This window comes from Phaseolus vulgaris, chromosome 9 (assembly GCF_000499845.2).
Source record: "Phaseolus vulgaris cultivar G19833 chromosome 9, P. vulgaris v2.0, whole genome shotgun sequence".
Taxonomy (NCBI): Eukaryota; Viridiplantae; Streptophyta; class Magnoliopsida; order Fabales; family Fabaceae; genus Phaseolus; species Phaseolus vulgaris.
In genome coordinates this window covers 13,712,728-13,726,633 of record NC_023751.2, presented here as the reverse complement: position 1 = coordinate 13,726,633, position 13,906 = coordinate 13,712,728, and the positions used below count along the sequence as shown (strand labels likewise).

The window sequence follows — 13,906 nt, the reverse complement described above, 5'->3', positions numbered from 1 at the left end:
GTATGTAAATTGAGTTATTAATCTGTAGGCACTTTTGGTTTCGATTTTACTGATGTATGAAGAATTTCTCTTCATATATTATTGATTATTGAAATGATTGTAGTCATCTTTGCTAAATTAGACACTTTCTCCAGGTTTACAGTTTATTATTATTTTCCATCAATATTTTTCTTTGACTTCATACATAATATTCCTTTTATGCAAAGAATGATTTTTGTTTGTTTATAAATGAAATCTATTTAAAAATTATTTTTTAACAAATTTTCTCAAATAAACTTAATTATAAATTGATTATAACAATAACTACTATAATCAATTATAAAATTAGTATCATAATAATGATTAAAATAGTTTAATTTTAAACTACTTTTTAACATTTCTATTCAAAGAATGTGTGACCGTACTCGCAGGCATGTGCATTATACATGCGCTGCTTAAATTCAAATAATAAGAAAAAAATATTTTTTATATTTAGTTATATAATAATTATGAGATAATAAAATCTTCAAGATTCTAAAATATTGTCTACATCATGGACTTACCTATGATTTTTTTAAATAGTATACTTTAATCTTTTTTACCTCAATATGTGTTAAATGATTATCAAATAACATGGATGAATGAAATATTTTAACATTCAATTATTGAGGAACAAAATTCTCAACGTAAATAATATATTTTTATTGAAAAATCAATCATAATTTTGTATTATTTTTAAAAAATAATTATTTGTTATAAAAACCCAAAATTATAAAAAATTGTCTCTTTCTTTTTAAAATAAAAATAAAATTCTGTTCAAATTTTAACTATTCAGAAATCGAATTCTAACTTATTTTTCAGTAGAATTACACTTAATTACGGCCAAAATTTGGTTCTTTAGTATATTATTTGAATAATTATTTAAGATATTATGCTATTGGGTTCATATAGTGTGATTTTTGACCCTTATGTTGGTAAAGTTAAACTAATTTATTATTTCATAGGCCTAAAAATTATAAGGGCAATTGCTTTCTGCACCCAACAAAAATTTTAAAATCTCATTTTACCCTTTCACACATTTGTTTACGGATGCCAATATTCAGAAGTGATTTTTATACATTTAAGATTTCAAAATTCAGAAGGTCATTTTCATATTTCATTTAAACTTCTGGATGGTCATATTTGAAAGTGAGTTATGAGTTCTGAATTTTCATATCTGGAATGGTGTGCTGTAAATGGTGCTGAAGATTGAGATCTGAAACTCATTTATGTTTATTTACGGATCTTGACATCCTAAAGGTCATTTATGCTGTCTAGATAAGCTTTCGGATGGTGAAATCTGGAAGTGACATATTAGTTCTGATTTGTATGTCCAGAACTTTGTAATTTGATTTAAGGATATGAATATCTGAAAGACAAAATTTTTAAAATTAAAGACAAAATGGACATTTCCCTATGTAGACTGCAAATCTGAATTGATATGATGACGAGAGAATCAGCCTGTCTACTCCAAAACATCAAGAGTTAATATAAAGGAATGTAACCATTCTCTCACTTACATCCCTATTCTTTATTTTTACAACATATTAAAAATATTGTTTTCTCTAAATTTTAATTCTTATTTAACAAAACTCACTATTAATTTTATAGTTTTTGCCGACAAATTTTAACTAAAGGTGGTTGGAGGCGAAAATCCAACTAAAAAAATTCAACAACTTTTCTAAAATATTAATCCTTTACAAAGTCAACAAATATTTTGTATAAAAAATATATAAAATATGTTTATCTTACTTGTCATACTACAAATTCTTAACATGTTCTATTTATTTTATGGCATTGTATTGCATAATTTTCTAATATTTTCTCCTAAGTATCAAAATTCTAATATTATTCTCCAAACTGCATCATGTGTACTAGAGTGGGGGCTTAACACCTTCGTTGACTTCATCCTCTCACACTTTTCCTTTCCATTATTTATTCTTCTTCTTCATTCTCTTCCAACCATCCATTAATATTAGGCCACTATACACCTAGCTTTGCCAACACATGTACTGTACTATGCATTCTACACTCCTACAAATGTGAATTTGACCGAGTCAAATAAACAGTACATAAAAATGAAGTTTACATTTATATACTATAAAATAATTTTTGTTCAGTATGTGAATATAGTCTCACATCGTTTAGAAGTAGAGGCCAATAATAGTTTATATACTTCCTCATCCTTACCCGCCGATGCATCTTTTAAGGATAAAACCGTAATGTGGTGATTGATCCTAACGATGCTATCTCTCGAACTTGAGATCAGAATAATTTTATTTATAGTATGATGTTATTTTAAGTTGATACTATATGTTGCTTTGTAAATTTAAGGGATTTTGATATATTTTAAAGAAAACTAATGTCTTATTAGTATGTTATTATATACGAGAAAGAAGTGGATTTGTGTTGTAGAAAGCATGAAGTGAAGGTATGATTGTTTATAGTTTGTGTGATGCACGACGAATGGTTTAGACAATGTTATCTAGTTGTCTGTAGATTAATAAAACAAACAGATAGAGTTGTAGATTTGAAGAGTTTGGAAAGGAAATGGTATGGGTGAGAAGAAGACACTACAATCAACTACCTTTTCTTGCATTATCATATCAGTGACCACTGTTAAGGGTGGTCCTGTTTCGTGCCTCTTCTTGGGGACTGCCCTTAACTACGTGACAAAGACGCATCATGTGTGCAAAGAGGATTTCATGCACAAGGATTCATGCAAAGACCATTTTGCTATATTACAAAGTTAGGTTGCCACCTTATTTGTCATGCTGAGAATTTTGAAGGAGTAACAGAAGTGGTACTGTTGTTAAATGTTATGTGGTTTAAATATCAAGTTTATCATTCACATTGGCTGAATGTTGGTGTAGATGTCATCTAGCAATATAATATGGATTAATTAGTGTTTAGAGGTTCTACATTGTACATAACATTAGGAGAACGATTTATGAAGTGGAAAACTTCTATACCATATTTAAGTGGTAAAAACCTTATTAAAAATATATATTAATAAATTTACGTAACTTAATTTTATAAAATCGATTTTGTAGGATTAATTTATGGCAAATGCTTCCTACACCCAATATTTTTAACATGCATCTAACATATTTTTTTAATTTCCAAAAATGTCCTTAATTTTGGAAATAAAAATTCGGAATTGAAAATAATATATTCTGGAAAAATAAATCCATAAGTGATTATTGAGTTTCGGAAATAAAAATCTGGAAACAAGAATTAAAATTCTATTTCGGACAAAAAAATTCAGAATTGAAAAATAATACATTCCGAAAAAAAAATCCAGAAAAGAAATTATTGTGTTTTGGAAATAAAAATCTGAAAACAAAAATGAAAAACCCATTCCAAATAAAAAAATCCGTAATATAAAATTTCGTTATGGAAAAAAAAATCTGAAACACATATTTTGGAAAAAAATTTTAAGGACAATTTCGTCTTTTCTGCTGGAATCGGGTGCAGTGATATGGTACAGGAAGCAATTGCCTTAATTTATACTTAAAAATTATTTTTTAATATAATATCAGAATCATATTCGTTAATAAAAAATATATTAAACTTATTAATTATATCACTTATTATTGAATCATTCATAAATATATAATTTCTCACGATATATATAAATTATAATTTTTGGAAAAAATTATATTAGATTACAGAAATAAAGATATTTCCCAATATAAAAATAAATATAAATCTTATGGTATGTAAAATTTTTATAAGATTAATTAAATTTAAAATCTACTTCCTAATAAAAAATCTTATTTTTTAAAATAAGTATTGGAAAAGCTAATCATAATCACGAGAGGAAGAGAAAATATTACATCATGAAGTATCCAATTCCAAGTTTATCTTGTTAATAAGTACTGAAAAGTGATTTAAATATTAAATTCACAAATATTTAACATATGAAAGTTTTTATAAAATAAAAATATTAAACGCACAAATTTAAAAATATTAATTGAGATTTAAGACAAAGCTATGTACAAAACGGTTTAAAGAATATTTAGTCTAAATTGTTATAAAAACTTGGTATACTATTGAATACTATAAAAGTTTATGGATTCACCTTTACTTATATATTTACTTATTGAATACTATATATGAAATTGATGTGATTAAACGACTGAGTAACAGGAGAAGGGACTAACTGACAAATTTTTTCATAAATATTTTTAATAAAAAAACCTAAAATTAACTTATATAAATAATTCAATATTAAAATAAATTACTATGAGAATATATACTATTATTATTAGTAATTTTTTTTATATAATTATTAGTAATTACTATGTTTTCTTTTCGTTTTTTTACATAAAGTCTAAGGTACTAATCATTTTGTTATAACATTTTATGTTTTCTTTTCATTTTTTTACATAAAATTTTACTTGTGAATAGTGAAATATACATTACTTGTGAATAGTATTTGTCACAAGTTATAACAAGTGACATAGTGGATTCTTTGAAAAGTCAGAAAATGTTGTATGTGTGCTGTCAATTCAGTAATCAATGTCTTGAGAGCTCAGCAAGAAATTCAACTAGCAATAATTTTCTAAACTCAAAAGGTTACGATTTATGATTGCTGACAAGAATAAACAAAGGCAGATAAAAAATAAAAAATATGATTCATCACTTGAAAAGAAAATAATTGAGAGTAATTTTTATTTTTATTGAAAGTAAAATATAGAGAAAAAAAGGAAAAAAAAGTTACAGAAAAATGTGTTAATCCGTCCTTAATACAATAACCATAATAACCTTATATAATAGTTTTAGAACTAATAGAAAAAAAAAATATACTTATTAATGTATGATTTGAATAAAAAAATATACTTATTAATGTATGATTTGAATAAAAAAATATACTTATTAATGTATGATTTGAATGTGATTCTGTTTTGGTTGTATTATTTACTTTTAGAAAAATCAGGTTTATGGTTATTCATATTTTTCGTGAAGGAAATACATGTACTAATAAGTTGACTAATTTATGATTTATTTACAGAGAATTATTTCATTGGTTTAATATGCTTCAATCTAGTATGTCTTAAAATTCTTTATGAATATGTATAGTTTAACTATGTATCATTTTTTTTAACATATGTGTTTTGATTTAGTCCTCCCATATTTTTGTATTTTTTTAATAATATTTTTTTCATCAGATGATTGTGGTTACTTGATGTGTAAGTATAATGATATCTAATTTTTTATTTAAAAAATAAAATAAAGAAATTTGGAGTATAATATATAAGACTACCAAGAGGGATGACTATAAATAATTATATTATATAAATTATTGTACGTGTTTCATGTAATAACGTAATATATACATTTAGTAGTTTTTTAGGGTAATGAAATATTTTTTGATGTATGTGCCTTATCAAAATATATCATACATTAAATGATTAGATCCACTAATTAAGAGTTGTTTAAATAGAATCAATTCTATTTTTATTCACATACTAATCTCATTTAGGATTTGTGATTGCGTCTAAATTGAAAGGATTTGAGATTATGTTAAATTTTAGAAAAAACTGAACAGTTGTAAATCTATAATTAAATTATCCATATTTTAATAAATACATTTTTTATACATGTCATAAATTTGGATAAATATAATACAAAATAATTCTAAATTAATTCAAATATTTGTAAACATAATCTAAGTGATTAAAAAAAATATAACAATTAATTCTAAGAATAAATTATCTAACTGAATCGTGCAATAATAAGTATATGTTGTGTTAATGTCTTTTGATTATTTTTTAAATACAGTTATCTTTAAAGAAAACATGGTTTCATATAAAAGAATTGAATTCTGTATTGAAAATTTCTCAGTAAAATTTTGTGTTGTAGACATTAACACGAATTTTAATATTGAACAAATACACATTAAACAAATTCTTTGAGAGAGAACATATAATGAAGAATCATAATCATACACAACTTCAAGATCACATATGCACTTTTGTATCAAATGCCTTTGAATCTAAACAAAATCAAAACCAAATAAAAAAAAAGTCTTATTTTGAATTTTCATCTAAAAGAAACAAAGTACACGAGAAAGAAAATATTAAATCACCTAAAAAAAGGAATACAGGGCTTTTTAGAATACAACATGGAGAAAATAGAGTGAAAGATAGAAATGAAGAAAAGGAAAAAAAAGTATACATTAATAATGTAAAACAATTTATTAAATATTCTTTTATTGATTTATCTTTCTATAATAATTATTTTAACAGTCACATTTTATGTGTTATATATTGATAATTCTGTATTGAATTTCAACTCAAAAAAGAAATAGTGATATGTTAAGAATCTCATACCAAATTATAATTAAAAAGAAAATAAAAACGTAGTGATATATTGTTAAAAAATAGATTTTAAGTCTAATTCAAATTCATAAAACCGATTCATACACCTTTTTCACGTCAAACATGACAATTTAATTCATGGGATAACATATTATGGGTGATCCGATAATGACCTGATAAACCCAATAAACATTCGCTTGAATAGATTTTAAATGGTGGCTCTATACCATGTTAAGAAATGAATTTTAAATCTAACTCAATTCTATAAAACTGGCTCATGAAGTGAAGTTTGCATCCACGTTTATATAATGAAATGTTCTAATATTTAGTCGACGTGAGATCTCCAACATGTTAATAATCCTATTCCAAATTAGAATTAGAATTTTATTTCTAATAAAAAAGTGAAAAAAAAACAATTTTAAAATAAATGAAATAAAACAACTTTAATTAAATGGTTTCATCGTATCATCACTCTTAATGTATTTGTGAATAATATTTTGAGGGCATTGAATTTGAAAAGAAGGTTTCGCCGGCGTGTTGGTGACATAGATACACAGCACAACACAACACGGACCACACAGCACTCTCTTGTGTTGTGATCAGCAAAGACCATGAACCCCACCCAACGAACCAGAACCCAGGTGAGCTTTGTCTCTTCCTTCTTTCTCACATCTATCTTTAACTCACATTTCCTAAACCTTGCGCTCACTTCAAGAAATGGGAATCCTCCAAACTTTTTCAAAACAAAACCCTTTTTCTCTCTTCTCTCTCCTCTCTCATTTCAATTTGGGTTGAGTTAAGTTGAAACTTGAGAGGTGTGTGAGTGTGATTCCTGTTACTGCTTTGACCCGCTTTTTCTTCCATCTCTCTCTCTCTCTCTCATCCCACTACTTCCTTCAGACATCACATGCATTTGCAATTTACAAAAGCAGGGTTTTTTCCTTTTTAAAAAAGCACTATAACAAGTAGGAACTATAATGGTCTGAGGGGCACTATTTCCTGCGCCTACTCACGCAGATAAAGAAGATTCATAATTCTGACTGTGACTCATCGTCAGAGATAACAGAGCACCACATTCAAAAAAATTCCCTTTTCTTATTGTCCTCCCTCTGCTCTGCACACACACTGCAAAACAAAAACATACACATCTTCAAAAATCTATCCTCTGTCTCCAACTCCACAACAACAGCAATCCCTTTACTCAAGATTCCGTTTTTTTTTTCATCTCACAGCCTTTTTCAACTTGTCCAAAATTTCAATTTTGGAATTGTTTCTTCCCTTCACGTGATCTGGGTTTGATCCATTTAAAGTTCAACTCTTCCCAGACCCGACTCTTTTTCCCCCCCTTTAATAATTCATCCATTCGTTGTTTCTATTGAATTATCGGAAACCCGTTTCATGAATTTTGAGCCAGATATATGCCTTGTGGGTTTGCAATTTTCAATTACTGAATGATGGATAGATAGTTTCTTTTGTTTTTAAAATTTGTGTGTGATAAAAATCTTGTGGCTGTTATGGGTGGTGATGGTAGAGTTGAAGTTGTGAGTGGCAAGGGGTGTTCGAGGCTGTTTTCATCTTCAGTTCCTTCATTCAGAGGTTTGCAATCATTGGAGCCAATGTCTCCTGTTTCGTCCTCTGTGCAAGTGCCATCATCAACTGCTCCTTTTGCTGGTCTCGTCATATGCGTCACTGGTTTATCTAAAGGTGTGAATTCATTCATGTATCATTCTGTTTTTCACTTTTGATTGGTTGGATATAGTTTCATTGTCCTGGCTTGACACTCTCCACTACTCTTTCTTTTCCTTGTTCCTCTAAGCTTTCTGTTTCTATCAACAAATTACTTCAAACCACTGGATTGATTCAGCATAAATGTTTAAATAACATTTTATTTTCGAAAGAATGAACCTTATTCTCTCTCTCCATCGAGACGGTATGGACGGGTGAATGATGGTTGCCCTTTTTGTCGATATAAGATGTCAAATGAAACATATTTGGACTTCTGTAATCTACATTCCTGTTTTATCTTTTACAGTGAGCAATCTAACAAAGGGTTGAGAAACAAAAGGGGGTCTCTTTTGTACTCTCTATCTGGTTTATAGTAATTAGTGCATGTTTTCATGAAATCTATCTTCGCCTGTTCTCTTCTGTTTTGTCTTGTCTTCTTGGCATAAAACTTTTCATGTAATTGGCTGAAAAGGTGTAGTTTTAGTTATCAGTGAAACTGATAGTAAATGTGTTGTGACGTCTTTGTTTCTCTTCTCTCTCTTTCCGTGACAAGTTAAAGAGATATGCAGTTGTGTTGTTTTCTTTTGGTTGGTGGTTTTGCAGAAGCTAGGAATCAGGTCATGGAGGCTACAGAGAGATTAGGTGGCCAGTATAGCCCCAATTTGCATCCTCAATGTACCCATTTGGTGGTTCAGATATCCTTTTCTGCCATAAATTATACGAAATTTCCTACATTGTAATAGCAATAGCATGATACTGTAGTACGAATATGCAATGCCCATTTACTGTCATACATTGATTATAAACCCTATGGGAAAAAATTCTGTTCACATTCAGAAAATATTTTCTTTACTTTCTTGGTTGAGTCAGAACAAAGTGTCGTACCTTATCAATTCCTCTTTATTTAAATTTATTTGTACTGAGTTCGGAAAGATGTTATGTAATTTATTTATGTTTAGTGGATCTACCATAGCATGATCATAATGATTGCTTGTGGCCCTTTATCATAGCATTGGAATTCATCCAATACATTTTATGATGATTGGTTCAATGCTATAATGAAATCTTTAACGTGTAGTACAGTTTTGGTGGACGTAAGTTTGAGCATGCACTGAAGCATGGAGCAAAAAATGGGCTTTTTATTGTCACACTGGGTTGGTTTGTGGATGGCGTCAGGAAAAATGGTAATTGATTTTAACTGTTTTCATTGACATGTTTTGTATTTTGGTTGGCTTTCTTGGTGATTATGATTCATCCCTCATGCTGTAGAGTCACACAATACAGGAATCTGACAACTTTCATATTTTGCATCTTTAGACCTCATGTTGAATTGTAGACTCATGCTGTAGAGTCTAATTGTATTTAACAAACTACACATTCTTCTTGTGATTAGAAGAGTCAGCAGCGCAGTTTTTGGTGATTATCTGGCTACACACTTCTTCTCATTCAGAGAATGAGTGGTTGGTTAAGCTTAAACTGATACATATTCCTTTTTATTTCATTTATTATTTTTTATTTCAAAGAGTGCATTGGATTTGTAGTAGCAATAGCATCTTGCTGCACTTGATCAAAATATCATACATAATCCAGTAAGGAATCTGTGGTCTCTAAGGTCATAGAGATTTTCACTTTTTCTGACTAATTTTATTTTCATCTTCTTTAGCTCTCTATCTGAATTGATTTTAATAATTAAGTAGCATAGTTGTAATGTTGTAACTCGAATGATGTATGACTTTAAGTTATTCATGTTTATATTTGTAGTTGTTATAACTAAATACATTATTGTATCTGCTGCAGTGAGGTTGAGCGAATCACATTATAGAGTGAAGAGTTACGGGGATAACAACATGCGCATGGAAGATTTTAGACTGCTTTCTGAGTATACAAATGCCGATAATCATTGTCTTCCAGCAAGAATCCAACAAGCCAAGAAAGCTAATAGTGTCGAGGAACTTCAAAGATTCTCTGTGAGAGAGTCTATCAGAATTTCGGACTCAACTTTGTCTGGCTGCTCCATCTATGTTGATCCAAGTATTTCATCCGAGTTGCGGAACAAGGTAAAATTGTGTTTCTGAGAACAAATACCTAGATATTTTGTGATCATATTAGCTTTATTGGAAGTGTTTCACATGATATGGAGTCTGTTGAACAATGGTCAGTGTCAGTTCCTTGTTTTGGTTAAGCTAGCATATGATTCCAGTGCTCTTTTCCTGGACACTTATATGCTTTGCATTGTTTGATAGGTTACTGAGACTGCTTCAAGAGAAGGTGCTAGTTTGGTGGAACAGTGGTTTGTTGGCTGCAATGTTAGTCATGTAGTAACTGAAGGGACATCAATCCAAAGATACCTTGGATACTCTAGTAATCTCATTACAGTAAGTCCTCCTACATTGTATTCTAATATTTATCTAATCACATGAAAGACCTTTTGAAGGGATAGAACTTTCTTAAGCTCAAACTGTTTGCTTGTCCTTCTATTTTACTTTGTCATTCTAGCTGTACAACTCCTGAAAAACATTAATACGCTATTTAATTGTTATAGACTACGTAGGCTTCTGCAGTAATATTTATATCACAACGAAGTTCTTTGTTATGATATGTCTCAGCCTCTGTGGATAATCAAAACAGCTAAGGAGAAATATGTGCGAAGGCTTGTGCACATGTCTGTTGATTTGGCAAAGCAAGTTGGTCTTATGCTTGAAGACGTTCATAATGGCATTTCAGGAAAGGTAATTTCTTAATATATTCCTTTACAGTTTTGAAATTCATTTTTTCTTATTTCTATGGTGCTTTCAAGTTTAGTAAAACATTTTCAGTCTAGTTTTTTAAACATTGCTATTAGGTGTTAGAACCCTTGGTTCTCTCCCTTGTGAAACTATAATATGAATTTTATTGAAATGCAGGAAGTAATAAAGCAAAGAGTCTCTAACTATCCTCTGGATAGTGAAAGTGAAGTTGGCTATGAAGAAAGACAACAAATTGTGAACTCCGCAAAAATTGGAGTCAGAAGTCGCCGTGGTCGTCGAATGCAGGTGATCCTTTGATTCACTTTTGTTTATTCTGTGAGCTTTCTCTCTATACACCTGCCTGTTTGGCTCCCTAATAATTAATAAAAAGTCTTGTTCTATTATTTTTCCTGTTCCCAATTTAGTTGTATGTTTTAGATGTTAAATTCACCTAAGTTTGTAGCTTTTTGTCTATTACTAATCATGTGATCCAAGGTAATAATTTGGCACATGTTAATTTAGAGAAGTCTTCTTAACACTAGAGATTTGAGTTCTGTCATTTGAAACTTGGGCACCACATTTTGGAAGGTTCAATCGCAAGCAGTATTATCCACTCTCTTTAATTTCTCATGCTTTTCAGAAAGAGCAAATTAGATCGACACACCAAAGGTTGTACAAAAATATTTGGACCGAACCAAAGTGATACAAAATTGAGTTGCATAAAAGAAAATTGAATTCCACAAAAAAACTGAATTGTTTTGAAAAAAAACTTGAACTGAAATGTTAAATTAGTTTAGTTTTAAAAAACTGAATTCTTTATAAATAAAACTGTGTGAACTAAATTAGACTATAACTTATATGATTGGAAAATATAACTTTCAAATAATTCAAGTAGTTTAAGCAATTTAAAACCCAGTTTAGAGTAGATTAATTTGGTTGAGTTCACTCTACTATGATGTAATTCAGTTCAATTAATTTAAAACTGTTATATTATTTAGTTCAGTTTTGTAGAACTACTTTTAGAGTTCAGTTCAATTTTGCAATAATTTAGCTCAATGCATGCATTTTATCCACTCCTAAAGAAACCTATGGGTTTGTTAAATTTCACATGATATCGTTGTGTTTTTAATGTCTACACCCACTTAATTATTTGAAACACATTACACCGGGTACTCCTCCCAAAAAAGCACATTACATGGTGTATCCTATAAGGAGAGTTACTGTGTATGTTACAAAGGAAAGGATATTGTTTGAGTTGTCAAGAAATTACAAGGGATATCAGTGTATTTTGCTCTTTCAAATAAGTATAAGAAAAAGCATATTGCAACGTTTTGCATCAACATGTTGAGCTTGGAAATTTTTTATCCATAAAGCGTTTAAAACTTGAAAGTATGAAAGGACACAATCTGATGGAATACCCATTTGCTGACATTTCATGATTTCGGTATAGAGGGTCAAGTGATCAGTCAACAAATGTGGAAAAGAGAGCGTCATTTTGTTCTACTGCTTCATTTAATTGATTCTATAGATTTATCGCATACTTCTATAAAATTTAACTGCATAAAGCATTACTATGAAGTTTTGAAATCCCTACTAAATTGGCATCCCAAAGCTTCAAAATCATGTGCTTCTAGAGGATGTACTAGAAAGAAAAAGAAAAGATACATCCTATGGATCTATCATTTATTTGATTTGAACATTATTTTGCAGACTTGTCAGACTCCAATACGTCCTATAACACCCAACAACCTTCTAGACTGTATCTGCTGGTCTATATCTGACTCAACCTCAACTGCTTCCATCTACACAGACTCTTTTAGTGTTGAAGATCCTAGTGAAAATCATGCTTCAATATATTTTGATGCAAAAGGGGATGGCAAGGATTCAGAAGCTTCATTTTCAAACTCCACTCGTCCTCTGACAGAAAGGTTGTTATTAACTCCCTGTGAGTAGTGTTACACCTTTTCGTTGGGTAGCAAGATATAACAACATTATTGCTAGTCTTTCAATCTTTTCTTAACATCTATTACAGTGAGAAATCTGAGTTGATATTCAAAAACCATTTCCTCACCATACTCTTCCCAATTGACCGATTTTCCGAGATGGGTCCTTCATCGAGAACGTTTTTCAGCCATAATGGTTTTACGTGTCTTCAGGTGTTGGATCATATACATGCATTTTATCAGGTACAAAATTTATTCTTTTGGAATGCATGCATTATTATCAGCTCTCTCTAACAATATGGTTTCTGCTTCTATTCTATGTATACTTTATGCTATGATAGGAGAACATGTCCAGGCAGGAAATTGAAGTCGCAATTCATAGTGATTCAAGACATGCTGATAGGCTTCGATCAGTGTACTCAAGTAAGGAAAGAACAGCACATGGGCATGTAATGTTCAAAAGGGTTGAATTCTTGGGCAGTCGTACAAGTTTTGAAATGTTGAAGCGTGTAAGTGGAGAAAACAACTCTAACGTTTATGAGCTATTAATTAGGGCCTAAGGTGATTTCATTTTACAAGATTGAATGGCCAAAAATGGGGAAATTTTAGCTTGTGGATATAACAATGAGAGATTGGGAAAATATAGTTGGTTGTTGATGCTAATGTTTTCATTAACAGCAGACTTGGATTAAATATTTGGATCATAAGATCCATGTAATGAATGTTCTCAATGATATTTTTTATGTAAAGAATTTTCTGCTATGCGCATTGAATTATAATTTTTTTCTGCTAGTAATAATTTTAAGATAGGTTAAATTACAATGTTTTGCTTGAATCTGTCTTTTTTATTTACTGTAAACATACAAATTTTCTTTTTTTACTGCATAAGAAATGAACGCATTGATATGCAAGATGAGAGCTGTTGAATTGTTATAAAGGGAAAGTTACATTCACCATGTTTAAAAAATTCATTTATCTGCTGGAGACATTTCAGGAATAAATTCTTTGGAAACTTCTACTATAAATGGAAAATATAAAATCATAATCAATCAAATATTACAAATCATCTTGATGTTATTCCTCACACAAGTTAACTTTCATTAAAGACTATGACTCTTTTTTTTATATCAACATTTAATACAGTAAAACAAACTAAAAAAAAAAACTC

At 29.5% G+C, this 13,906-nt stretch overlaps 1 protein-coding gene across 2 annotated transcripts; it reads left to right on the top strand.

Moving 5' to 3' along the window:
* The first annotated feature begins 6,820 nt into the window (after positions 1-6,820).
* Positions 6,821-13,500, top strand: LOC137820382 (uncharacterized). Of its 2 annotated transcripts, XM_068624449.1 has the most exons (11): positions 6,821-6,985; positions 7,876-8,048; positions 8,673-8,765; positions 9,152-9,253; positions 9,867-10,126; positions 10,313-10,444; positions 10,676-10,798; positions 10,973-11,101; positions 12,506-12,723; positions 12,828-12,981; positions 13,080-13,500. In XM_068624449.1, exons 2-11 carry the CDS (start codon positions 7,961-7,963, stop codon positions 13,296-13,298), a joined length of 1,518 nt encoding a protein of 505 aa, XP_068480550.1. In that variant the 5' UTR covers positions 6,821-6,985; positions 7,876-7,960; the 3' UTR covers positions 13,299-13,500. The 2 variants fall into 2 exon arrangements, with proteins under 2 accessions (XP_068480550.1, XP_068480549.1); XM_068624448.1 differs by lacking the exon at positions 6,821-6,985 and having other exon boundaries at positions 7,048-8,048.
* The last annotated feature ends 406 nt before the right edge of the window (positions 13,501-13,906 follow it).

What these genes read in the sequence shown, in the direction of transcription:
- LOC137820382 (XM_068624448.1), top strand. Translation starts at nt 7,859, where the DNA reads ATGGGTGGTGATGGTAGAGTTGAAGTTGTGAGTGGCAAGGGGTGTTCG. An exon ending in CATCCGAGTTGCGGAACAAG is followed by an intron (nt 10,127 to 10,312) that starts GTAAAATTGTGT and finishes ATTGTTTGATAG; the next exon opens with GTTACTGAGACTGCTTCAAG. An exon ending in ACTCTAGTAATCTCATTACA is followed by an intron (nt 10,445 to 10,675) that starts GTAAGTCCTCCT and finishes GATATGTCTCAG; the next exon opens with CCTCTGTGGATAATCAAAAC.